Here is a 27040-nt window from a genome sequence, read left to right as displayed (position 1 = left end):
TAACTTTACTTGTAACTGCTTAAGATAATCATTAAATAATGTTAATTATAGAAACATATATATATTTATTTCACAGTAAAAAAAAAATTACAATGCACTTGAAAAGTATTTAAATTTAAATAAAAAAAAATTCTGTAAATATAAAAGTATAAAATTAAAGACTCATGGTTTATTTTTTACAGTTAAACTCTAAGGATTTCGCCGCTGATACAGTCTTCAGACCATTTATCATCAGGACGGATACTTAATTGAGAATAAAGGCCCTTTGAAATTTTCGATGGATTTATGATATGTGTACCATTGCTGTATTTATAGAAATACTGCATGGCTGAAGGTACTAAGAGAATATGAGGGCGTGTGTTCATTCTACTACAGTCGGCCCACAAAAGTATGTCCAGTGGTACTTCGGGCGATGGCGGATAAAGAGGATAATATGAAGATTGTAATAATAAGTGCTCTGCTATGCGCCCTAGTCGATCACATCGAGGCATATTGCTATAATAAATTATTTATTATTTTTTTCTCCAAACAAACATAATTAATTCAATTGTTTAAATAAAAACTCACTAGCTTATTTCTTCACTGCTTAAATGTCTGATTATATCAACAGACGTTACTCCAATAATCAAACCATCAACGTAGAGTGTACATGGATCAGGCATGAGATGAAGATTTGGTTTCTTAAGGGAATTACGGATTCGAAATTCTGGAGTAGGATAAAATCCATCGTGATGAGCGTCTTCGTATGAAGATATAAGAACTACTTGAGTGGACTTGCTATAAAAATAAATTTGTCATTTATAATTTTAATTATAAATTGATGAATGTTCAATTAAGAATAATGAAACGTACCCTTCAACGTAACTCATAATTTTAGTGAGCAAATTATCAAAAACATCTTGAAATAATCGATTACTATTATCGTCAATTACAAAAGGACCAACAAGAATTAAAAGGTTGGGTTCTGTTTCCGCAACATGAGCCATAAGATTATAAAGTGGTTGATAATCATTAGCTTTGGCAGTAAATGGACCTGAGGCAACAACTATTTGAAGTTGTTCATTTAATTTAGGCGGTGACGGAGGAAAAGAAAGACCTGCTAATATTTTATAAGCACAGAGTGCTTCTTTAGTGGGATTTCTTCCTTCAATACCAACGACTTGACCGGGAAAAAATGAGTAACATTTGAGTCGACTGACATCCAATGGTATACATTCTTTTTTCTTTCTTACTTCTTCAGCTCGTGGATCCCCAATTCCATCACCGTTTTCAATAACGTCTCCTTCCTCCGCAGATGTATTTAAGAATTCATCATCATCATCCTCGTCTTCGGACTCATACTCACCCAATGAGTGATACCAATGATGTGGATCACCCGTCAGTAAAACAGAAGTACTGGTGAGTTTGCCATCGTTATCTGAAAAGATACGGCCCCACGTACGAAATTTGTTGAAGGTTTTTTCACGGACGTTTGATGTTATGACAAGTTGCTCTTTATCTTTTTCCCATAATTTACAAAAAACCTTGGCCATGTCACGATACATATCATGCAAGACATTGTAATCACTCATTTGATTAAAGAAAAATAATTCATTGGGCAATACATGAGGGTCATCAGTTTTAGTTACTTCAATTTTACGCGGCAATGCATTCTTCCAATCAGACACTGGCTGCCCAAATTTAACAACAATTTCTCCACTTTTACTTTGTCTGCAATAAATATAAATAAAAAATAAATATAAATTATAAATAAATAAATAATTTATAAAAAATTAAAATAATAATTACATAGTACTCGAATTAAGGTCGACGTCTTCATCCTCTTTGTCTTCATGAACTTCTGGATCAGCGGGACTCTGTTGGATCTGCTCAAAAGCAAAAACTAATCAGCCAGAATAAAAATAAATTTATAAAATTCACGTAGACATGGGAATGAATGTTTATGTTCTGAAAAAACTATCAAATAAATTTTTATTTTATGCTCAAAACTGATTAATTTTACAGACGTTTTAAAAACAGGACGCCGTAGACGAGTGTGTATCTAGTCACGATGTTAAATATAAACGTGCACCAAATTCAAACTCGTCCATAGCATAGTCTCTGATTAAAAACCCAACAGCGATAAACAGTTATCATAAAAAAGAGAAAAAGTTAAAATGTAAAATATATATCAGTCATGAGCAGTAAACTAAATAATAATTTTTAAATTAATTTAAGCAATTTAACAATTGTAATATTGTATCACCTGTTGCGACGTTAATTACCGTATGAACTTAATGAGTGTGGATCTAGTCACAATGTCAATAGAATGTGCACCAGACCATCACTCACTCAGTACATTCGGCACGAAATTATTACCATTTCTTTGTTACAAATACCATCATCATCAACAGTTATTAATTATGCATTTCCTATAATAAGCAAATGACAAAAAAAATTCCACAAATATTTTATTATAATAAAAATAATAATTTAATATTTGATAATAAGTTTTAGTAATCGTCATTATTCACTAAATATGTACACAAGTTGTTGAATAGCAAGCAAGTTCTCAGACCAAGATGCGGGAAGGTTAACTGCCGTTAACCTGGCACATTCAGAACGCGCTTCGTTGTCCGTTATATATGTATATATGATGATGATAAAATTTCAAGACTTATATTTTAGTGCCCTTTTCTTTCTTCACTTTCTTTCCGTTGCCTCGGGCGTACCAGAAGTTATATACTTTTTATTTCGCTCTCGTAAATCAGCAAATGGAGCACACGGGAAGAAAAAAAACGGTAACACAAGTTATCGCGCGTGTTTAAATATCGTCAGCACGTTTCTTTATTATTTCCTATCAATATTGTGCCTGTGTGTACTAGCTACCGGGGAAATCACCTTAGAATTTACATACTAATCTCAAACATCTAAGCAGACATTATCGCGACAATATTGCGGTGCTCATGTTAAATCTGATGTACATAAAAATAATTTATCGGAACTTAACTCGTGGAAAGACGGCCCTGGACTGACCGTCGAGTGAATATCACGGTCTGTGTAAAAGAGAAGGGATAATGTAGAAGAGATGGTGGAATCGAGTGAGTGAGTGAGTGAGTGAGTAAGTGAATGAGTAAAAGAGAAAAAATGAGAAAGAGAAGCCTTGATTCGCCGTACCGATCGTATAGTGGTTTTCAGAGCGATCTCTGAGTTCTTTTCTCTTCTCTCCCCTACTACATATATAAACTCTCCTCTCGTTGTCTCTCCTACCATACCACCATAAAACTCAAAGCGTCTGTTGCCGCTTTATTTCTTTGGCTGTGTCAGAGCTCCAACTTGGGTAGTGACTCTCTCCCTTGCTCTTTCTATTATTTCTCAAGGCATATAAGCGATTTACCGTATGTACTATTCTCAACTACAACTACAATCATTATTATCACTTGTACTTGTACTATACTATGTACTATTACTACTACTACAACAACAACGACGACCACCACCACCACCACCATCATCATCATCATCATGAAGATCATCATCACTACCATCATATATTTATCTCTTTCTCCCTCTTTCCGTCATGTCTACTCTACTCTTGTCTCGAGCCCCTTCGAACCGTGGGAAATGACGTTGAACTTTTACCAGTTACTCGCGTTTCACAATGCGGGACGCAAACAGCCTAGCCATACCAAAGAGTGAGTACAAGCTTGAGATTTACCAAGCTAAACCGATCAAGGGGGAAGTTAAAAGAACAAATAATAAATAAAAGTGAGACAAAACTATAAATAGACAGCAGTAAAATATGAATTTATATATGTGAGATTTATCTTTTAATTCAACTGGTTATTTAACTCTTGGTCTTAAATTTTTTATCTGTTAAATTTACGCGGACATCGCGTGCAAGTTACGTGAAATTGCGGGTTATAATTTTACTGCTGGCTCTAAGGGTACAAGAAGGACAACTGGGAAATAAAACGAGAACGAGATATTGGGCGGGCATTCTTAAATTGCAGTTAATTGGTTGAGACAAGCAATGTCTGTTCACCGATTGTTATTTTATTGTCAACTAATGACAGAAGAAAAAAAAAACTAATAAGCCAATGAGTGGCTCGACGACGAAGAAAATACACGATGTAGGAAAAACCTTATTCTTTGTTACTATTGTTAAAATAATATTTTTTGCTTAAAAATTATTTCAAGCTGATGGCAATCAATATTATCTCGGTGTCACGATCAGTCAAGCGTACTTTTAGTTGTCGTGAATCTCCAGAAACCTGAGGAGTAGTCAGGTCACGCTATTGCCCCCTGCTAAGAACGGGATCCTTTAAGAAAGGCCCGGCAATAAAAAAAAAAAATGTTAAAATGAAAAAAAGAAATCCGTTGTTAGCTGTCCCTTGTCTGGTAGAGCGTCCCTTTGGGTGGGTTTCAGTAAAATTAACTGAGAATGAATTCCCTGGTCTACTTAAATTTTCGTTGGCGGCAAGTGGTGAGGATTAAAACTAGACAACCGAGGAAAAATTTTTTCTAGAATTTACAAGACAAATTGTTTCGCATGACCTCGAGAAATATTATGAGAAAATGAAGAAGGTGGAGCAAGAAAAAAAAAATCTACCAAGCGTATAAGGAAAAATTGTTGAGAAATGAGTAAAGACAGAGGTGTAGATATGTAAAAGTTCAAGAAGGGCTCGGTGCAATGGAACAAAGGAGTGTTTGGCGTTTCTATACTTTTATCTCAAGACGCAATCGATTCGGGTAAGAGAAACGCGAGGGAATGCGCGTCGTTTGGTTGCTTGTAAATCGAGATAAGAGTCTTGAGAATATTTAATTTTTTAGAAACACGCGATAAAATATGATATTTGGACGCTGTCATTCAAAATAAATTTTTTTCAATTTTTTGAAATGTAGAGTGGATGGGAACTAGAAACGAGAAACGGAAGGTGAAAAATAATACAAAATTAAAGTATAAAGAAATAAGAGTAAGTAAAGACAAGACGCTAAGCGTTGGTGTCGCTGTATCTTACGGAGGGGAAGCAGCAGAAGCAGAAGCAACAGGTAGCTGAGGCTGAAAAATAGCGTCCGGTGCGTTTACATCGTAGCAAAAAAAAAATAATAATAAAAAAAATGCTTCGATCCTTTCCAAGAATTACCAATCGCTTGGAGCCAATGATCCCTGACGAAACATCTCACAATCTTCGGTATACGATAAATAAAAATCTAAAATAAAAATAATCTCACATGATAAATATACAGATATAACGTAGTAAAATATATATTATTTTAAATAAATAAATATATATGTATATACTCGATTATTTAATGGAAACGAATGAATGAACACAAACGTTGACGGAAAATATATCTGGCGAGGAAACTACCGGAAGTGTCGAACGCGAAAAGCAACAGGTTGTTTGTTACGCTTGGAATGAAAATCACAGGAAAGTTTGAACAAAATGTGACGCAAGTTTTAACTACAATACGTACAAATAACTCCGTGAATTTATCTAATTAAAATATAAATATAATACACTTTAGTTTCACATTCACTTAAAACTTGTATCGTTGTAAAAATAAAAACTCAACCGATTAAAACAATTTAAGTAAAATAATATTTGAACTGTAGCGTCGTTTAACGGCGTCTTCTTCGGAGCGTCTACTCAGCGACATCGAGAATTAAGTGATGGTGGGGCAACAAGTTGTTGAGAGATGGAGTCTGTCTTAAAGCTGGCAGCAGCAACCAAGACAACGCGCCACCTTCCGAGTGGTATTGAAAGAAAAATCATTCGCGATACGACGCTCTCTCTGACCATCATCGCCGACGTCAAATCGTCATGTCACATACGCCGGTTATACTAAATAACTATAACTATACTTTCTCTCTCCCTTTTTTTTCTTTCTTCTTTCTCACTCTCTCTCTTTCTCTTGGCTAGACAATTAAAGTGAAATTTAATAATAAAATACAATAAATTTAAATGATATTGAAGTTAGCCGACGTTTAATAAATTTTGAATTTTTCTTAAAAACGACAAATTTAAAAAATTGTTTCTAGTTTTCCTAATTTTCTGCATGTACATATTTTTAGTTTTTTGTTTTTTTAAATTGAATTGTTGAAAAAAAAAAATCAACAATTGTCTGCTAACTTCAGGATCATTAAATGTAATATGATTATAATTTACAATCTGATTATGTATAAATAAATACTTTTAATTATTATATTTATCTGTACATATTTATACTTGAAGATAATCGAAATTTAACGATTTCTCACAGACTACTTTGCTTTATCTTTGTATACTTCGGAGAAAGTTTAAAATCCCGTATAGTACCGGTCTGAAGCTCATGACTTTCATGCTCAGTACAACCCATCGACTTACTACATTATATATATATTAGTTTATATTGAAGACGACGCCATCGTCATTATAACGATGGAATAAAGAAATTATATTTAATACCAGAATAGATATATTACGATGAGTATGAGTGTAGCAGACACCAAACAATTTGTGAGTTTTAAATAAATAAATTTAAATAATGAAATTTAAAAAAAATGCGCGCGCTGATTTATAAATTTTTCGAATATCCATTTTTTTTTCTACTCACATTTGCTTTATATATATAAAAAAATTTTTTAAATTATCAACTGTCAGTTACATTCACACTCATATATTACATCTATTAAAAATAGTTATATATATAAAACCGGAGAAAGAAACTGAAAATATTTTAAATTACACTTTCGATATTCTGACAACGCAACGCATTCTATACTAAATTATTTTTCACAGAAAAAAAAATTTATACATATATTACTTGTGTATATTGATATAAATAATTATGTGCAGTAGCAATTAAAAGTCACGTTTATATTGTATGTATGTAATGTATGTAACCGTTGAAAGCGTCGGCTTTGTCTTGGTTTAAGACAGAGCTTGGGTAACGCGAACGACGCTAGCGGCAAGACACGTCCTTGAAAACTGAAATTATGCCCTTTGGAAGAAATCTAGTTGGGTTTCGTAGAGGGGATTTACTGTACACCGTTCCCCCCTCCTTTTTTCTTACAATTCTCCTTCTTTTCTTTACTTAATACTTATACGTCCATATATATATATATATTATGTGTAAGTTTACTGGTCGACGGTCGGTGGTCGGTTCGTCCATTTCCATTCCTTCAATTCACTCACATCACAAAACGTCCTTTACATACACGTATAATATTATCTCGTTTACTCTCTTACTCTTGCTCTTTCATTTCTTCTTTCAGACAATAAATGTAAAAGGAGGGGGACAAGGACCGGAATCTCTCATGTATTCTCGAGTCCCTCCAATCCTGGTTTAAGTATCAGTACGAGCAGTACCAATACCATTGCCAGTAAAGATGAAAAGGAACAGCTAAAATCCCCCATTTTACCTTTACAAGATAAATCTTCGGTGGGGATAATGGCGGCAATCTACCTGGAGGATTTTTGTCCCAGGAATTATATAGATAGAGGGTAGAGGGGCCCCTGGTTCCATCGTTCCGTGGGACGTCGGTTTTACCCAAGAGCCTGAGGGACGAGAACCACCTGTCGGGAAATCGTTGGAAATCTCACCCAAGCCACACTCTACTCTACTCTCTTTCTTTTCATTTACTATACCCGCTGACACCGCATTCTTTTTAATGTATTTTTTTCCTCCCCTTTATTTAACTTTGCCTTTACACCGCACTATTAACTTTTTATTTTTTTTAAATAAATTCATTTATTCATTTGTATGTTTTATCAAACTTTAATCACTCTATGAGTAATGTGCTATTCAATGATGCTGATTATTTTATATTTAAAATATTATTATTATTTTTTTTTATCTACTGTAGAATAATAAAGTATCAATTGTACGCTATGTACAGATGAATAATCAGTTATTACTACGAAAAAAGACGTGGCAACATCACGCGGTTATGTCGAAGTTAAAAGTTAATACACAAGAGTACGTTTCATAGCAGTCATGGACAACAAACTACACAAGCTTGGCGTGCAAAACTAGTGGCACTTAACAGTGCCGTATCAATTGCCAATTAAATAATCCATTAAATAATTTATTACATTTTTTAAGTTCGTGATTAAAAAAAATTTCATACATGTTTCACCAATAGACCTGATTTTTTTCAGTATTTTGCGACGCAGAAATAAAAAACCAGTGTAGAAATAACGGAACGGAGATACAAGTAAAATAAAAAAATTTATAGAAAAAAAAAAAAGAAAAAAAAGGTTGAAGAGTTTTTAAGAGGACTTTGCCTACATCCTACATCCTACAACATTTATGTATCCTGCGGGGGCTCCAGAAAAGAATTGGGTCCACAGGTAGACTCGTTACGTCATTACTACGATACCAAAAGACCACAAAGAATGTGAACTGACAGCGTTGCCAGAGCTTACGCTCAAGTAAATCATCGTCGTTGTCCGGGAATGAGTAAAATAAAGACTAAAGAGTAGACGGGACATACAACAACAGCCTTTCCTGGATGATGCACGTGAAATTTATCACTCACCGTTAGCTATTTTGCGTTACTCACTCAAATTAAAAACAATTACGTCTGCATATCATTCATATTATTATTATTTGTTTCCTCCCATTCTCCGATTTTGTTTTTAAATTTTTTTCCAACGTCGACACATTTTAAAAAAAATTAACGTAATGAATAAAACAGCATAGTAGACGGTTTAAATGTAGACGTGGTGATAACAAAACATAAAAATATTACGGTTTTTTGCATACTCATTGATGTTTCAAAACGGATTTGCTTTATTTATTATTTTTTTTTATTCTGTAACGTTATCTCTAGACTTTAATATGTACTACTTATTAACATTTATGTTATGTATATAAATAGTAAATTTATACAGCTTTATATGAATAGTTTGATTGAGAAAAGGCAATGGAAATGTTTAATGGATTTTTTTTTGTTTAAATCTTTGGTGGGTTTACGTGGCAACGGCAGAGATTCGTCCGATTGCAACGTTGCCAAATTGCTATAGCTTCAGTTTAATACATATATCTATATATATACATAATATGATATAACAACTGTTGCTTTAATAGCAGTCACTGAGACATATCCAAAGAATCTTGTACACTTGCAAAAATTGACAATCTCCGTCGACGTTGATAGCCACGTTGATTTATTATGTCAACAGATTTCATTGGTTACGATTGGCTTTAATATTTTTTCGAACAAAGGTCATCTGATACATTACTTTAATGTTTTGTTTTGTTTAATAAACTACTAATATACTTTAATTGTCTTTATATTATGATTTGTATTAATTGTATGATTTGAATTAATGGATCACCAGTTAGTGTCGATAATATTAGTTACAAATTTAAAATAAGCGCCCTATAAAGCCGAAGAGAAGTCGCGGACTTGACATTTTTCTACAAAGTTATCAATAGTCTAATAGACTCGCCAGAGACACCAAATGTTTGGGTTTGTTAGCTCGAGATTTGGTCTTAGAATATATCGACTACTCTACATCGTCAAATCAAATAAAAATTACGTAGTTCATGAATCACTTAATAGAATAGCAAGACTAGTCAATCGCAATTGTTTGGACATCGAATTTTTTGGCAATAATTGCATCATTCTCAGTCGATATCAAGAAGCTACTGCAATATTAATCAAATATTATTTTAATATGGATTGTTATTTTTCTTTTGATTTATTTATATTCATATATCTTTTTATCATTATATATTTCATTAGTGTAGCCGATTGACGTTAAATGAATAAATAAAATTGTGGAGCATTAGAAAGGAGAAAGGAAGTTGAAGTAATGAAAAAAAAAAAAAAAAAAAAATCATGAGTAAGCAATTAAATTAAATTTTTTAAAATGATACTGAAGTAAGCAGACAGTGAACAATTTTTGGATTTTTTTCAACAAATCAATTACGAAAAAAAAAAATTAAAAATATGCGCATGTAGAAAATTAAGAAAGCTACAGGTGTTATTTTTTAAATATTTTTTTTTATAATTTATCGTTTTTAAAAAAATTCAAAAATTATTAGACGTCAGCTAACTTCAGTGTCATTTTTTAAACAAAAGACTTCTCAGAAGCATTAAGATATACAATTATAAAAAGAACCCTGTTATTTGGGTTAATTATTTGAAAGATTATCAAGCAATCAGTCTTAATTAAATGATCATTTTCTTTTTATTCGTTTAAACTAAATTAAAAATAAGTATAAATATACAAATTACTTACGTTTTTAGCAGGATCCTTTTTGAAACCGTACATCTCCAAAATGTCTTCATCCTCATCCCTATTGTTTTATTAAAGATCGTATTTTAAAAATAGATAATAATTATTTTTTAAATTAAAAAATAAAAGGATACGTTTTATGTGTTGATGATTTGAGTTTACTTTTCTCCAGTATCTCGTTAATGACATCGTACTCTTTTTGACTTTTAGTTTTGATTCGTGCCTTCTTATGTTTCTCGTTACCACGTTGTTCAACGTGCGTTATACACCATTTTTCAAATTCTTCAACTTTCTCTACAGTAATATCCGTACTTGATGATTTGTCTTCAACAAACTCTATCCAATATTCAACAATACCGTCTTCATCAACTTTGAAGATATTGTAAATATCTGCAACTATAATTTTATTAATTATTATTATTATCTATTTGCGGTTTTTTTTATCTTTTTTTAAATACCAGAAGTTATGAGTACGTTTATAACGAATAATTTAAAGACATATTAAGTATGAAATTTAAAAATATTTAAAAACTCATTACTTCTAATAAAACTAATCTAACAAAGAAATTTGATTTTTTATACATAACCTCAATTTTAAGTTGGAAACATTGTTAGTAGATAATTAAATTTTGAATTTTTTTATGATTACTATGGTTATTATACAATTATTTTATTATAATAGTAATTGTTTGAAAAGTTAATTTGATTTAGTAGAATTTAACGTGGTTAACCATGACAATTATTTTAAAACTAATGTTTTTAAAAATCATTTATAAATTAATGCTTACATTTTTGTAAAACTGACTCATCCATTATTTTGCAATCAAATATTGCTAAATTAGCTCGTAATTTATCTTCAAAGTCCATAATTATTATTATTATTGTTAATTAACTCTTGGAAAAACAAAAACTGTTGATTGTCGGTTACTGTTGGTTAGAATCAGCAAATGCTCTCTTTCGCGCCAAAATTTATTAGCTATGGCCGAAACGCTTCAGGAAAACAAAATGTAATCTTGATGGCGTTAGCGGTTACTTCTGCAATTAAAAAACTAGAGCGCGAATAATTTGAAATATGTCAAGTCACAGTAAATTTATAAAATATTTTTATCGATATAGATTTATTTTTTTATGTAAAATGAAAAATTACATATATTGCAATGAAAAATTTTTGAATCATTATTGTTTTAGTCAAAAATTTAATTAATTAATTAATTGAGAAGTTGAGGTGCAAAGTGCGGTTGATCTTTTTCCCATAATTCAATAAGTGTTTCTTCGACTTTTGGTGACGGGAAACGATCAATCCATGATTGGATAAGGCCATCAAATGTTGGATCATAATTTTTTAATTTAACATCTTCGTCAGAACCTTAAAAAAAAAATAAATTATATTATTATTAAAATGTATCATAGATCGGTGATAATTGATTTTATAAATTTGTTATTAATTACTGCAAGCATATCCGATAAAATTAAGTAAATAGATCAATTTAAGGATGTTCTTGCGCGACTTGTGAGTCAAATAAGAGCTAGCTGTTTCAAATTTAATTTCAAGGCTATTAGATTTTTGAGAATATCTCAATAATTTTAAAATAATTTATCAATTTTTTTAAACTATTGAAAATATTTATATAACAGTTATTGTAAAAAATGTAAATTTCTTAATCAAACAGATTTTTTCGTCATAATAAATCCACCAATATCGCAGTTTTTAAATCTTAATATATACATATATATGATTAACATACATCATGGATGATAATAATAAGATTAATTATTATAATGTAAGAAATAATAATTGATCTTTTAAAAGGAAATTTATGTAATTACTTGTGATTAAACAAATAACTTAAATGTTTACATATCCTATTAAACAATACCAACAAAATCTAAAAACCTAAACAGATGTTATGTAAAATAAGGGCTTTTGTCCTGAATTTATTTGCTGGGCTGATCAGTAAATTTGATGCTAGTATACCCTGCTATACTCGTGGTGACACGCTTAGGTATCCGAGGACAAAATATCTGCAAAAAAATATCCGCTGACAAAAAATTCATGCGACAAAAGATCTGTAGATAAAATATCCGTAAAAAAATTCAATTGATCAAATATTTGTCGATAAAAATTGGTATGACGCTTTTTGGTCACAAATTCGTGAAAAAAGGACGCTATGTTTCACACCTTTTTATGTATGTATTAATCATATGTATTTTTGCAATAAGTATTTGATGAATTAAATGATAAATGTTTATAAAAATATGATTTTGATAACTTTCTTTTACTGTTATTTTAACTATGCAAATATTGATGTCATGAATTCATATCTATGGTATGTTTATTTTTAGAATATTCTGTCCGTAGATATTTTATTCATCGGATATTATTTCCGCAGATATTTTGTCTGAGGATAATTTGTCTTGTGAATATTTTGTCGCGGATATTTTGTCCGTGGATATGTTCTTGCGGAATCATACTCGTTGTAGTTAAATTTATAATGTTTAGTTAATTTAATTGGATACTGTAAGTCTATATGACAAAAACAAAACTTTTATTCGAAGTATTTAGTTTTGAATAAAAATCTCATTGTAATTCTAAGTTTTAAAAAAATTACCTTCAACAAAAGTATTAGATTGAACGAAAATTTTCCTTGGTTGCTTATGAGCCAAAACAATATTTCTCCATCTTGCCCAGGGCTGTGCTCCAGTCTCAGGTACATCAGAATAATGATCATACATCAATTTAGCAGATTCATAATCACCAAGACTCTTGTAAACCTGAAGTTTCTTTAAAAATTCACCAACAGCTTTCTTACCAACGGTATTAAGTTTACTTCTGTCCAGAGTCAATCTTAGATTTTTGTCTTGTTCAGTTTCGACAACTTTAACAAAGTCTTCGCCAGCTTCCAAACACACTCTCAGCAGTACATATCGTGCTTGTGAATGAGCTTGAAGCCATTTTTTAGTAGAAGGCTGATACATTTCCAACGCTTTAGCACATCCGTTCCACAACAATGACAGCCAATTGACATAAATAATGTCATCAGCGTCCTTGTCATCATAACCAAATATCTTTAGCACGTCTTTTTCGAGACTCAAATAAAGACCAACAGCTTCAGCACGACATTCTTCGTACGAAGATCCCATAGCGCCAAATTTAGAGTCATAAGTCTCACCTTCCAAAAAATATTTGTCAATCAATTCACCAGTTAATGGATTTTTAACCGTTTTAATATCGAAATTATATTCTCCATTAGCTAGTTTCCTAAACAGTTTTCCACTTCCATGACCAAGTAGCTCATGAAGACCAACTTGGACTTCAAAACTAGCAATACGATGTTTGTTCATAAAAGTTTGATCTTCATCAGACAAAAATGGAATAACATCTTGCTTCATATTCGCAGGAATTACATTACCTAGTGATACATTTTTAAATCCCTCACTCTGTCTTATTTCATCATAGTTAGGAATATTTATTCCAGCTGGAATACCCGATCCAGAGAATGTCAAAACATCAAGAGACGTAAAGTCCGGTCGTAAAAAGTGATCTTTTTCAAAGTCTTTACCCCACGGTAATTTAGGTAAAAAATCTTCAGCACGAGCAACAAGAGTTGAAAATTTTTCTGACATTTCTTTGTTAACCATAGCAACGAAACCTTCAAACTCGCCACGCTGTCCAGCTGGATCACGATAAGTTTCAATAAATCCAATATAAGTTTCAATAACTGGACCCTTGTCTTTAATCCAAAAACGCGAGCCATCTTTATGATCATTCAACGATCCCGTCTTAAAATGACTTATATATTTATCCAACATATTTATTTCATTATCATTAGCCGCGTACTCTTTAGCTTTCGTCAAATTATCAATAACTGCAGTAAATAATTTACTGTAATCACCACGACTTATGAAAAATTTCGAGCCTTTAAATATTTCAGCAGGCAAAGTTATTTTCGGATCATCATTTTCCTCAAGTGATGCCAATTTAATCTCATAAACATTGCGTTCTTTTTTCTGACCTGATTCAGTGTAATACTCGACTGTTTTGAAGCATCTGTTGTTGTATGCTTCATAATTTTTACTCTGCATAAATTCTTTAACCAATTCAGCATCTTCTTCAGTACAATTACCAGAAAAATATGTTGTTATTCCTTTATCACCCAAACCTAGTGATTTAACTTTACCTTCCAGGGAGTACATGCTGTCTTTTATTTTACTCCACAAATCATTTAACTCTTTCGAATTTTGTTTGTAGGCTTTTGATGCTTTCATTATCAGTTCATACTTATCTTTTGGTAAATTTGGAATTATTTTACTGTCTCCAAATGACTTGTAGTTACCAGCATTTGATAAAATTCCACATGCGTAAACTAGAAATGCCTGATAAATTTTAATTCATTAGTATGACATAAAATTCACTTATTAATTTATTAACTTACAGTAAATTCATCCTCAGTGACTCCAGAAGCTAAACATGATTTTTTAAACTCTTCAATTGATTCGGTACTAAATATTTTATGCAAAAATGTAAAAATCAATGGTGATTCTGGTGATGTTTGAATTAAAACAATAAGTCCACCGTTCCAAGCAGCTTGACTTAAATAATGAGCATAAAGTTTTTCTTTTTTTGATAATGCGCTAAATGCTCTTTCACACTCAAGTACCACAACGGGTTGAGTGTTTGGTAAAGTGTATAACGATAAGTCGTCACTCATTGTGTTATAATTTTTAAAAAACCTTAAAGTAATTAGTAATGTCAATTAGTTTTTCTTTATTGTTTTTAAACAAATATTTTGATCTTTATTTAAAATATACTTTTTTAATAAAATATCAACAGAATTGTATAAATGATAAAAAAAAATAAAACTTTATTCATATTTATATGAGTGTGAATGTAGCAGACATCAGACAAATTTAAAATTATAAATAAAAACAATAAATAATTAATAAAATATAATTTTTAAAAAATGCGCATTTAAAAAATTATGAAACTAATAAGTGCATTTTATAAAAATATTATTTTGTTGATTATATAGTTTATTTATTTATATTTTAAATTTATCTGATGTCTGCTACATTAACACTCATAAATAAAATATGATCTTGAAGTTTAGCAGGCCATTAACAATTTTCGAATTTATTTTTTCCATAATTTAATTTAAAAAAAAAAAAAAAATTATGCACATGTAGAAAATTTAAAACAACTCCAAGTGCAATTTTAAAAAATATTTTTTGTTTTAAATTTATCGTTTGGAAAAAAAAATTTTAAATTATTAAACGCCAGCTTATTCCATTATCATGAAATTAGCCGCCATCTAATGATTTTTGGATTTTTTTAAAATGATAAATTATAGAAATGAAATTATTTTAAAAAATTGCCTTACTTTTTTTAGTTTCTACATGTAAATGTGTTAAATTTTGTTTTTCTTCGAATTGAATTGTTGAAAAAAAAAAAAAAAAAAAAAAAAAAAAAAATTTGAAAGTTGATAATTGTCTGCAAACTTCAAATCATTCATATTTTATACTTTTTGAAAAGTATAATTTGAAAAAACAAAGCAACTAATTATTTGATACTTTAATATAAAGATTGAATTGATTAATTATAACAGTACATTTAAACGCACAATTTATTGTACATATAACTGTATCTTTCATTATGTTGAAATATAAAAATTAAATTAATTGAAGCTATTAAATTAACGACTAAAATTCCCGACAATAATTTACAAAAATTGTAAACAAAACTATTTATTTTTACAATCGTTTTTTAGCCTCATATTTATCACCTCGAATTATTTATTTATAAAAAAAAAAATATCAAGTTAAATAAACTCAATAACACAATTCTCGGTAATACAAGATTTTTTTTTTATAAAAAATATTTTAATAACGAGCTTTTTTAAAAAATAATATAACAAAGTTCAACAATTATTACCCAAAATTTAATATTAAGAATAAGAAACCAAAAATTTATGTACTTAAATAAACAAATCACACATTAGTTTAAAATATGCATTTAAAAATTAAAAAAAATCTTTGGTATTAATTCTTAAAACTTTTGTCTACAATATCAAATTATTTATGAAAAAATACAAACATTTACAGTTTACTGAAAATTAACATTTCATTTTTTCATGAATGTGAATGTAGTAGACATCAAACAAATTTAAAATTATAAATAAATAGTGTAAATAATTAATAAAATAAAATTTTAAAAAATGCGCATTTAAAAAATTTTTAAATTAATAAGGGCATTTTTTATAAATATTATTTTTTAAATTATTTACTCTATCTATTTATAATTGTAAATTTGTCTGATATCTGCTATATTCACTCATTGTTTGTTACCTATTATTAATAAAACTACTAGATTTATTTAACTGTCTATGAAAATAAACAGATTTTTTTATTGATGATAATGAGGAGTATCGTTTATGACAATTATTAATACAACTGAACAAATTGCGATTAAATGCTCTTAACATTGCATTTATTGTTATCGTGTATAAACTTTTTTAATTTAAATGACAATAAAGTTAATAATTTAAACAACATACAGTACAAGATAAATTAATTATAATTGTAAAAAGAAAATAATCCGGCAAAGTATTTATTGAAATACTTTTTAGGTTATACAGTACAATTCTTAAAACAAACATGATAATAACAATATAAGTATACTATACGTTATATACTTACAGATATAACGAAAGTTAGTGCTTGCTGTTAATTTTTTCTAGTTTACGAGCTATCAATTGAAGTTTTGTCTACTAGATGCTGAATGACTTGTTTTATTGTTTGATTTTCGTCCTATACACGACTATTTTTTGATGACGTGTAATACATATATAGATATATATATTGTGTATAGTAATGATGAGAATTCAGATTACTCCTTAGGTTGCATTTATTATATTATATTAAATGTGCATTGTATTGCGGCTCCTAATGTAATTAAATAAATTTTTTATACTCTCAGATTTAATACTTTTGTTTATTAACCGACTTTTTTTGTATTTTTGTGAATGATTGCTAATTATTGAATCAACAATTTGATGAATAATTTAAAATTATAAATAAGTACAGTAAATAATTTTAAAAAAAGTATTCATAAAAAATGCACTCATTAATTTCGAAATTTTTTGAATGCACATTTTTTTTTTAATTTCATATTATTAATTATTCACTCTATTTATTTCTAATTTTAAATTCGTCTGATGTCTGCTACATTCACACTCATATAAATTACTATATTCAAATAATTAATATGTTCATTCATTGATAGTTTCTTTTTCTTATTTCTTTAATATTAAAATTTATATAAAATTTTTTTAACTTTGAATTTTTTATTTTACGTATATCTCAACAATGAGATAGTGAAAACTTACGAAACTGAAGTTAGCCGACGTCTAATAATTTTTGGCTTTTTTTTTAAACGATAAATTATAAAAACAAAAATATTTGAAAAAATGACACATGTAGTTTTAAGAATTTTCTACTTGTGCATATTTTTATTTTTTTTGTAATTGATTTGTTGAAACAAAATTCCGAAAATTGTCAATTATGCTAACTTCAGGATCATTGAAAACGTTTTTTTTGTTTTTTTTAATTTAGAATATAGTTCATTAATTTTCTGTTAGTTTTTTAAAAGTTTATGACTGTTAGTTTTTTTTATTAGAATCATGAACGCGACTTTTGAAGCATACTCCTCCTTGCTCGCAATGTTAATGATCCGAAATTTGATTATAAATATCTTTAATCGCAATTGTATCTTAATACCTATAATAAGTATGAAAAATTTTAGAATTTTCTGACATTACTCTGATCGATTAAGAAAAATGATTTGCTCCATGTTAAGTGTATATATATACAGTAGTCGATTCAAATTGTTTTAAATTATTTCAAACTGTTTTGAGTTATTCCAAATCATTTTTTTTAATCAGAGTATGTTTGACACCCGACAACTAATTTAAAATATTTGCTTTTCTATACTATACGAAAGCTTGAAGCAGCCTACAGCTTAAATGAAGTAAACAGAGCCTTCTATGCTTACATATTTTTGAAAAAATACCTATGGTATATCAGAATGAAGCCAAATCGGTCATTATTCTTCTATTTTCTTGAAAAAAAAATTTCCAGAGAACGAAAATTTAAAAAGTTTATGTAATTTCACTGCTTAAGGGTGACTTAAGGCTATTTCCGGAGGTTGGGGGTGGTCTACAATTTTTAGTTGACATACTAGCACCCATGCGAATAATTTCAAAAATCTAGAACCAGTAGATTTTTAACTTTTCATATTGTTTTTTCTATTTTCGTTCCATAAAAAACGTTTCGATCTTCAATTACATTTTTTTTAAGGTATATATGTTACTAGTAGGCATCGGGTAATTCCATGTCCGGCCAATTCAGTCGAATTTGAATTAAATTAAATTTTTCAATTTTTTAAACCAAGTCAAATTTAATTTTTAACGAAATCAAATTCAACGGTCGGTGAAGGGACGAAAGACCTCGATTTTTTGTGCGAAAAATTCTTTCGGCAATCGCTGAGAGTCAAATCCGGATCTGGTCAGTGATCAAGTTTGAGAGGCCTAAGTCTTATACGCCTTAGAGCACTCGGCCGTGATCGCCGGTTTTCGCGGTCTATTTTAAAAATCATTCTCACCGCGCCACCTGTCATTTAAATTCAAAACTAGTTCATGATTTTGCATTGATGGTAAGAGTCCGGTCGATTTAGGGATCTTTTAGAACAATAAGACTTACGACTCATTAAATTACTATCTTCATAGTATCCCATCAGCTGATTTTTACTACGAAAACATTAACCAAGAATTTTAGTATAACCGACAAAACTTCATTGTCTGTGTAAATAAAAACCGAGTAATTAGACAATAAATAACATAAGTCAATAAACACGTGTGGCGTTTATTTATTAATGAATAAGAAATTTTATAGTTATTTATGTATCATAGCAAAAAAAGAAAAATAAATGAAAATAATTTATGTAAATCATATTTGATTACCCGCCAAAAAATATCTAAATTTGCATGTTTGTAAAGTTATATTGATTTATAAAAATTTTTAAAAATGAATGAAAAAGTTAAAAATAGTGATTGTGAATTTTCTGTATCGTTTAATAATGAAGATAAAAATAATAACTATACATCAGATTCCGAAACAGGTCTTCAAATAGACGTTGCTGAAGTTGATGATGATGAGAATCCATCAAAAAGACGAAGACTAGAGATAAACGATATGTTAGTATTAGATGAAGTTGAAGAAGAGCTCGAACGACAATTGGATGCCAAAGCTGCCAAAACAAATTTGACAGCTACTAATGTTAAGAATATTATTAAGCATGTTATTACTAACGAGCATGTGTTAGCAATGGTCAATAATAGCCTAAATAATTCTGAAGAAGGTGTTGTCTTTGAACCAAAATTAACAAGAGCCAAAGCTAAGTAAGTACTCATTCATTAAATTTTTAAAAAATAAATAATGATAGTAAAGTTAGCGGACATCTGCCAATTTTTAAAACTTTGAAATAATAAGTTAAAATGTTTATAGAATAAAAATAAAAAAATGCATATTTAGACAATTCAAAATTCAGTACATGCATTTTTTAAAATTTTATTACTTTAATTATTTTCTCTTATTTTATATGTAATTAAAAAATTGTCATATGTTTGCTACATTTACGCTCATAAATAAATGATAGTAAAGTTAGCAGACATCTGACAATAAATGTCAAATTAAATAATAATAATTTTAAAATTTTTTATAAAGAGAGCTGTCAATTACCCAACCTAATATACCATGGTCACTAACACCAGCCAAAAAACCTAAATCATCAAAGGTCCAAGTATTGATTGACCAAGAACTACCGGAAGACTCATCTGATGAAGAATATCATCCTGATCAAGATCAACCCAGTGAAGATGAAGGTGAAGGTAATGTTACTCTAAGTGATATTGACTCAGAACCACCAACTCCTGTTGTTGCATCAGTACCTGAGACAACTGTCGGAGAACCAGCTCCTGTTGATGTACAATATGATACTGATGAACTATTCAAAATTCCTGGGTAAATACATTATTTATTAATTGCACTGTAATTACTTGGACTTTTTAATTTATTGTATTAATTTGCAGAATTCCACATGTTCCTACTGAAGAAGAGAGCATCGGTCAAAGAACACGTTCTAAATTAAGCTTGAGTAAAATTCCAATAGAAGATATTGAAAAAGCATTTATTCCACCTGACATCACAATTGATATGTATGATTGGGATTATGACAAGGATCCAACTTGGACTGGATTTTTAAATAGTTTTACAAATCCTGATGCTGAAGGGGAAGATGATACTGAAGCTGATCCCGAGTATAATATACTTGAAGATCGTGATGAAGAATTATGTACGTAATATTTTTTTAGTAGATATCTTACACGGAAAAAAAATTATAAAAATTATAATTTGAAATTATAACCCAGAACCCGGTTGCCAACATGGGGAATTTTAACATTCAAATAGTAAATTTGATAATACGTGTCGTCTATTTTCTAAGTATCAGTTACAATTTTTAAAGTTTAAATAGTAATTTTTCTTGTATAGACAATAAATTTTCCAACTTATCCTGTAATTATTCACGTTTTAATTATAAATGAAAAATTACTATTTAGAATGATAGTATTTACTGGTCACTTTATCATTATATTACTTGTCATTCTCAATTTTTATAGTTCATTTTTTTCCGTGTATAGAAATCTTGCTATTGAATTTGTCTTCGTGGTGGAATTTTCAAAGAATTTTTTCATAATCTAACATAATCCATTGAGTAGTTTCCAAAAATACTATTAGTTAAAAAATTTATATATATATATATATATATATATATATATATATATAGGATATAACCGGGTTTGTGAACACGATAGTGTCTACAATTCCAAACCGATGTAAATGAAACTTATCATACTTTTTTGGGGGGTAAAAATCTAGGTCAAGTTCAAAGATGAGCCAAATCGGTTGGTTAGTTAAAAAGTTGTAGGTGTTTGAATTTTTTTAAATTAAAAGAAAAAAAATCGTTTTGTTTGTCAATTTTTCTCCGAATAACTTTTGAATGAAATACTTTAGCTCATTTCTGTTAAATGTATCTGAAAGCTGATGAAAGTGGCTTTACTTCTCGTTATTTGACTGATCGTTTCGACAGTTGTTTCAAATAGATAAATGACAAAATTTTTTAAAAAATTAAAAATAATTTTTTTATGGCTTCAACTCTCAATATCTTTTAAATGATACATTGCAGGTCATTTTTGTTGATTGCATCTTGTAGCTAATTAAAAAAAAGATTTAAATCACACCACTATGACTCATCTAAATGAAACGGCACACTTTTCGCTCAAGTTAATACTTAAATTTTAATAATTTATTTAAACTATTATTCAAAGTTTATATCATGGATTTTTGAGGGTGCTTACTATTATTACAACTTTTAGCGGTTCAGCAATGAATATATTACGAGAAATCTACTTCTATTTCGGCAGCCGAATGGCTTTTTTTTGTTTATTTTATTAAAAGTAAAATTTACATTTGATTATTTGATATTTAAAAATAATTGCATCAAATTTTGGAGCGAAATTCCTTTTAGTCCAAATTTGAATACGACTTTACGTTAAAGCTTTGAAAAAATTCAGATTTCTGATACTGTGTCGTTTAAAAAAAAAAAAAAAAAAAAACTAATTATACAAGTCTAATATATTTTTAGTTCATTAAATTTTAAATGAAATTCTCCCAGTGATTACTAAATTATTCGATATATCGGTTGAATTTCTGATTATGTATTAATTTGTTTTTTATTTTATTTTTATAATTTTAGTGGATAAAGAAGAATTTCGTGCAGATAAAGCTGTTAAAATTACTCGCAAAGAATTGAATGATTTAGTGGCAGAAATGGTTGAATTTGTGGATATTTATTTGCCAGAATCTAATGATGCGGCAAAAAAGAAAAAATCATTAGATAATTCACAAAACTCAACACAAAATGTTCCGCAGGTAAAAAAAAAATTGTTTTAAATTCTTTTATTTAGAATACATATTAAATATGTTTGTTATATATTTTATCAATATAAAAACCATTTACTTTTATAGAATAACCTAGTGATTGATTATTTACCCCATTCAACTGACAGTGAATTAGCCAAAGCATTAGATAATGACTTTCATTCTTTATTAGAAGTTCAGTTTCAACAACACATTCAACTGATGACCCAACATTTCCTAATGACATATCAACATCCAAAGCTGCATGATCACGCTGTCATTTGTAAAAATAATTTAAATAGTATCACGTATGTACGATGCATAATTTAAAACAAATAACTAAAGTATTTGTTATTATTATTATTATTGATTGATTCATTATAATTGTTTTATTAAATAGAATACTTCGTAAAGATGAAAATTCAGCATTTAATGTTTTAAATCTCGATGAAGCCATTGATACTGTGCAACAATGGGAAGATAAATTTGATAATAAAGAATTCCGCAAGAGCATAATTGATAAAATGGAGTACGATGCTGATATGGAGGAGGATTATCGAAAGAAAAAACGTGTATATAAAATAGAACTTGACCCAGAATTAAAAAAATTAATAATGAACTCCAAAGCATTATTATACCCACAACTTTTACCACATATACCGTTCCACAGTACAATAAAAATAAATGGAAAATTTCCGTATCTGTCATCAGAAATAAAGTACGTGGAAATTTTTAATTTTAGTCAATAGTTATATTACTTTCAAAATGTTAATTTAAAACTTTTTTTTTAGTTTGATTGCTTTGGGATTATCGGACTTCTGTCCATTTGTTGCAAGTATGGAGAGAAAAATTTGGAAGAAGAAAATGTTACTTATGGATGCTTCTCAATTGATTTCACAATATTTGATGCCAACTAGAAAAGCGACAGCTTTGTATGAGAGGATACTACTCTCTCGGGCCAGTGCAATAGATAATCCAATTAAAGTATGAATTCATTATATATATCATATGATGAATAAATTTTATTATGAATATTAATAATAATTTTTTTTTTAAGACTTACTTTGAAACGAACTATGTTCCTCCTGTAGTACATTGTTTGAACACTGAAATTGTTATGAGAGCACCAAAAGATCAGCCCATTTCATTTTTACCTCAAATGTGGCAGAGTTATTTAGAATATGTAAGTGTTTTGTAATGATTTAAAATCTTCATTAGCTTTTTCTTTGTCGAAAAACTACCTAATATAATTACTAAATAAAATTTGTTATTACTAAAATTCTTCTACATTTAATTTATACGCGTACTAAAAACTATTTAAAGTCCTGCTTTTTAAAATGATGCTATTGCTATTGATAAAAAAAATAAAAGTTGATTTTGTCTTGGAATAAATAAATTTTTGAATCTCTTTTATAACAGAAAGATGATACACCAAACGAGTCAATGGTCAATATAATGTATCTTTTGTCTTCCCCTACTGACAATATGATTATTGACTCAAGTTTTCGTACTCCAATCGTAAATATGTTGAAGAGTACGAGTACACGGGAATCTGCTGGTAAAAAAAGTGTACGACAAAATGCCAATAGTACCGAAAATAAAGAAGATTTAGAAGCTAAAAAAGCTGCATCAAGTAGTACTTTATCGGTACAAACTAGAAAAACTACACCACGTCTTGCGAAAATACGGAGTGCACAGAATATGAAACTAATGACTCAAGTATCTGGATCGAAAAATTTATCAAGTTGTAACAGTGAGCCTACAAAATCTAATAGTAAAGATGAGTCAGCAGAAACATCTAAAGAATTAATTGGATCATCAAAGGGAGTATGTTATTAATAATTTAATTTATAAAACCTATTTAAAAAATTAATTACAAAAAATGATAATAATTAAAATAAAAATTGTAGGATAATGAAGATGAGATTGCTGAATTAATGATAGCTAGTACAACGATAAAAAAAGACACCGTTAATAGAAAAAAAGCTAAACAAGCACGAGAATCGGAGAATATTAAACGTATGCTGGAAGCTGAAAACGAATTGGAAGAACGCGCTACAAGTAATTTTAATTTTATTTACAACAGAAAAAAAATTTGATTTAGATTTCTTGTAACGTAACAAAACTAATATTTTAAACTTTCTTTTTATTCAGAATCAGCAGAGTCTTTCTTTCAACAATTGCATATGACTTTAGAATCAAGTAATCCAGAATTATTACGTTTGGTAATAAAATTATGTACGGATTACAATGAGAAAAAAGAAAAATTAAATGAAACTGTTAATGAAACACGTGAGCAACAAGAAAAAACTAATGATTTATTAGACCAATTGGCAATAAATCTTTACAAAGAAATTACCCAACTACTCAAAGGTTATCCAAGTTTGTGTGACGTTTTTCTTTTATTTTTAAAATCACATCAAGCTGCAATGATAAATAAATTAGAAGAACACATGATGTCACAAAAAATGCAGGAATTTATAAATGCAGCGCAAGTTTATTTTGCTAAACAACCATCGCGAATGGTGAGAATTATTCAAGCGTTAACTCAATTAACCGCTGAAACAAATTTAACATTAGAATCAATCCATGCTATAATGGATCCAATATTAAAGGGGCATACACTTATTATTGATATGTTTCAGCAGATTTGGCCTACCGGTAAACCACCCCAATGTTTATTTTCATCCGAGTTATTTGAAAATTTAACGTGTCCAGTATTACCGCATGATAAAAATCGTATTTTTACCGAAGATTCACCGGAATTGTATGAAAATATTGAATTACCAACACCAGCAATACAAGATGATCCTTACGGTGGTGATAATTGTAAATGTAACTGTCACGATACCAATGAACCCCATTTAAAAACACGTACAGAGCATTGTACAGTATGTGGATTAAGATATCTTAATGGTCGTTTGTATTTACAAACGTCTGAGGGATTGAGACCGGCAAAAGTTGAGTTTCCTGGTGATGAAGAAGAAAAACTTGAAAATTTATCGCGTGTTTCACTTAAAACAACCGATAAAACTGCACCGGCGGCTGTGCCATCGACAAGCAGACGACGTAAATCCTCGAAGAATGATATAAATACTGATGAACTCGCGCAAAAACAATGCCTATTAAAGACTTCACCTGTTAAAGACAATGATGACAGTGATCGAGGAACTTCCAAGAGCAAACGTGGTGGTAAATCACCTCCCAAGTCACTTGAACACAGGCGGCTTTCCAAGTCTACTGAGAGCAATGCTAATTCAAATGTTCTAGTGTCATCGTCATTATCGTCTGCTACTACTACTGCTACTACTTCCACTAATACAACTTCAACTGTTCTTACCACCACTGCTAATGAAGTAACTTCTCCGCTTAAAAGTAAGCGTGAAAAACGGGCTGAACGGAGAGAGGCGAAGGCTGAATCGAAAAATGTTACATTTGAATTGAATAAATTCAATGAAATGCCTGCTATCGTTAATGATCAACATGACGAACCTGGTAAAGAAATTAAAAGTGATAATGAAGAGTTTATTGGGATGAACGATTGCAATGAGGAAAATAATTTAACTGATGACACAACAGATAATTTAACTGTTGATCCCAGTAATGAGAGTATGTCTGTTGATGATTCAATAAATAATAATCCCTGGACTAGACAAGAAGATGCTTTGCTTCTTCAACATATGCAAAAAGATTATTCGGAGAATTCTTTTGTTACTGTCAGTGAAATTTTGGGCAATCGTACAGTCGAAGAGGTAAATTATATTAATTTTTTTTTCATTAATTTTTATTTATGATTAAATTATATATATGTAATAATGATTGTTTGTTTTCAGGTAAAAGATCGTTGTCAAACGTTACTTTCATTACTTGAAAAAATATTATGAGTAATAGATAAAATAAATCAATTGCAATTAGATAGAAAATTTTCAATTTAAAAATTTTTTAAATCTTATCTTCGTCGCAGTAACATCGAACGATTTGATATCGAATTTTGAATACTCATTGTAATTAATTTTTTGAGCAAAGAAAATTTCGGGTTTTTTCGATAATAATATCGAGAGTATTATTGTTGTTATTAATTACAAAATCACTCAGGAAGCGTAACAGTTAATTTGGTGGCTATCTAGACTTTAAATCTAGATCTTTGATGAAAGTACGAGTCATTATCAACGTGCCCGGCAAAAAGTGTAGAGCTACGGCTCTAATTTTTTTTTTTTTTCATGTCTATTAAACATTTAAAAAACTGGTCTGTCACGCCTATGTCGGGTAATATAAACTCTGAAGTATTAATTAGTGATTAAAAAGTTTTTTATAAAAAATGTTAGCAATATTATTTAGTTAATAATAATATTATTATTAAAATTGTTACTTTTGTAAGAGATTTAAATAAATATTTATCTGTAGTTTTTTTTCTAAATTTTTGTATATAATTAATTTCAAAATAAAGCCGGTGTAATGTTAAATAATAAAAATTATAAAATAAATACTTTAAAAGTTTACGAAGTCAAAAAACTTTATAAATATTTTGGTAAAGTGAATAATTTCCAATTGTTTTAAATAAATAATTTTTTAAAAAATTAATTAAATTGTTTTTATTGTTGATAAAAAAAAGGTTATTCGGCAGTTGAAATGGAAGTAGATTTCATGATATCTATATGTATAGATAGATACATATGTAAAAAGTGTATAGCCAGAATCGGAGGCATTTGAAAAGCCACAAAAAAGTTTTTTTGAGCATCAAAAACGCATGCAATAGCAAATTTTCATTTAATAAGTAGTAAGATAAGTAATTTCTT

General features: G+C 29.3%; 3 protein-coding genes across 6 annotated transcripts; 1 reads left to right on the top strand and 2 right to left on the bottom strand.

Moving 5' to 3' along the window:
* On the bottom strand, nucleotides 1–11169 carry LOC103572893 (DNA polymerase alpha subunit B). The gene is made up of 7 exons (XM_008551701.3): nucleotides 11003–11169; nucleotides 10349–10610; nucleotides 10218–10275; nucleotides 1789–1865; nucleotides 853–1710; nucleotides 568–777; nucleotides 1–495 (listed from the first exon to the last, which is right to left on the bottom strand). Exons 1-7 carry the CDS (start codon nucleotides 11079–11081, stop codon nucleotides 183–185), a joined length of 1857 nt encoding a protein of 618 aa, XP_008549923.1. The 5' UTR covers nucleotides 11082–11169; the 3' UTR covers nucleotides 1–182.
* A 144-nt stretch (nucleotides 11170–11313) lies between these two features.
* On the bottom strand, nucleotides 11314–17091 carry LOC103572895 (dipeptidyl peptidase 3). 2 transcript variants are annotated; one of them, XM_008551703.3, is made up of 4 exons: nucleotides 16908–17091; nucleotides 14648–14945; nucleotides 12824–14588; nucleotides 11314–11580 (listed from the first exon to the last, which is right to left on the bottom strand). In XM_008551703.3, the coding sequence occupies exons 2-4, from the start codon at nucleotides 14921–14923 to the stop codon at nucleotides 11423–11425; spliced, it is 2199 nt and encodes a 732-aa protein (XP_008549925.1). In that variant the 5' UTR covers nucleotides 14924–14945; nucleotides 16908–17091; the 3' UTR covers nucleotides 11314–11422. The 2 variants fall into 2 exon arrangements, with proteins under 2 accessions (XP_008549925.1, XP_008549924.1); XM_008551702.3 differs by lacking the exon at nucleotides 16908–17091 and adding an exon at nucleotides 16557–16849.
* Nucleotides 17092–19011: 1920 nt separating this feature from the next.
* On the top strand, nucleotides 19012–26686 carry LOC103572896 (uncharacterized). 3 transcript variants are annotated; one of them, XM_053741063.1, is made up of 13 exons: nucleotides 19012–19666; nucleotides 19992–20288; nucleotides 20357–20619; nucleotides 22081–22256; nucleotides 22353–22552; nucleotides 22645–22962; nucleotides 23036–23228; nucleotides 23302–23427; nucleotides 23664–24071; nucleotides 24155–24305; nucleotides 24399–24769; nucleotides 24893–25996; nucleotides 26078–26685. In XM_053741063.1, the coding sequence occupies exons 1-13, from the start codon at nucleotides 19293–19295 to the stop codon at nucleotides 26126–26128; spliced, it is 4032 nt and encodes a 1343-aa protein (XP_053597038.1). In that variant the 5' UTR covers nucleotides 19012–19292; the 3' UTR covers nucleotides 26129–26685. The 3 variants fall into 3 exon arrangements, with proteins under 3 accessions (XP_053597038.1, XP_053597037.1, XP_053597036.1); XM_053741062.1 differs by having other exon boundaries at nucleotides 24890–25996; XM_053741061.1 differs by having other exon boundaries at nucleotides 24399–25996; nucleotides 26078–26686.
* Nucleotides 26687–27040: the final 354 nt, after the last annotated feature.

This window comes from Microplitis demolitor, chromosome 8 (assembly GCF_026212275.2).
Source record: "Microplitis demolitor isolate Queensland-Clemson2020A chromosome 8, iyMicDemo2.1a, whole genome shotgun sequence".
Taxonomy (NCBI): Eukaryota; Metazoa; Arthropoda; class Insecta; order Hymenoptera; family Braconidae; genus Microplitis; species Microplitis demolitor.
The sequence above is the reverse complement of the archived record's forward strand: the minus strand, read 5'-3'. Positions and strand labels throughout refer to the sequence as shown.

Coding starts and splice junctions, on each gene's coding strand:
- LOC103572893 (XM_008551701.3), bottom strand. CDS start 11,081: ATGGACTTTGAAGATAAATTACGAGCTAATTTAGCAATATTTGATTGC. Junction 10,276..10,348: donor AAATCATCAACACATAAAAC/GTATCCTTTTAT, acceptor ATAAAACAATAG/GGATGAGGATGAAGACATTT. Junction 778..852: donor ATTATGAGTTACGTTGAAGG/GTACGTTTCATT, acceptor TTATTTTTATAG/CAAGTCCACTCAAGTAGTTC.
- LOC103572895 (XM_008551702.3), bottom strand. CDS start 16,693: ATGTTAAGAGCATTTAATCGCAATTTGTTCAGTTGTATTAATAATTGT. Junction 14,946..16,556: donor AGTAGTTTTATTAATAATAG/GTAACAAACAAT, acceptor AATTACTTTAAG/GTTTTTTAAAAATTATAACA. Junction 11,581..12,823: donor ATCTAATACTTTTGTTGAAG/GTAATTTTTTTA, acceptor TTTTTTTTTAAG/GTTCTGACGAAGATGTTAAA.
- LOC103572896 (XM_053741061.1), top strand. CDS start 19,293: ATGAATGAAAAAGTTAAAAATAGTGATTGTGAATTTTCTGTATCGTTT. Junction 22,257..22,352: donor CAACACAAAATGTTCCGCAG/GTAAAAAAAAAA, acceptor TTACTTTTATAG/AATAACCTAGTGATTGATTA. Junction 22,963..23,035: donor TATCTGTCATCAGAAATAAA/GTACGTGGAAAT, acceptor CTTTTTTTTTAG/TTTGATTGCTTTGGGATTAT.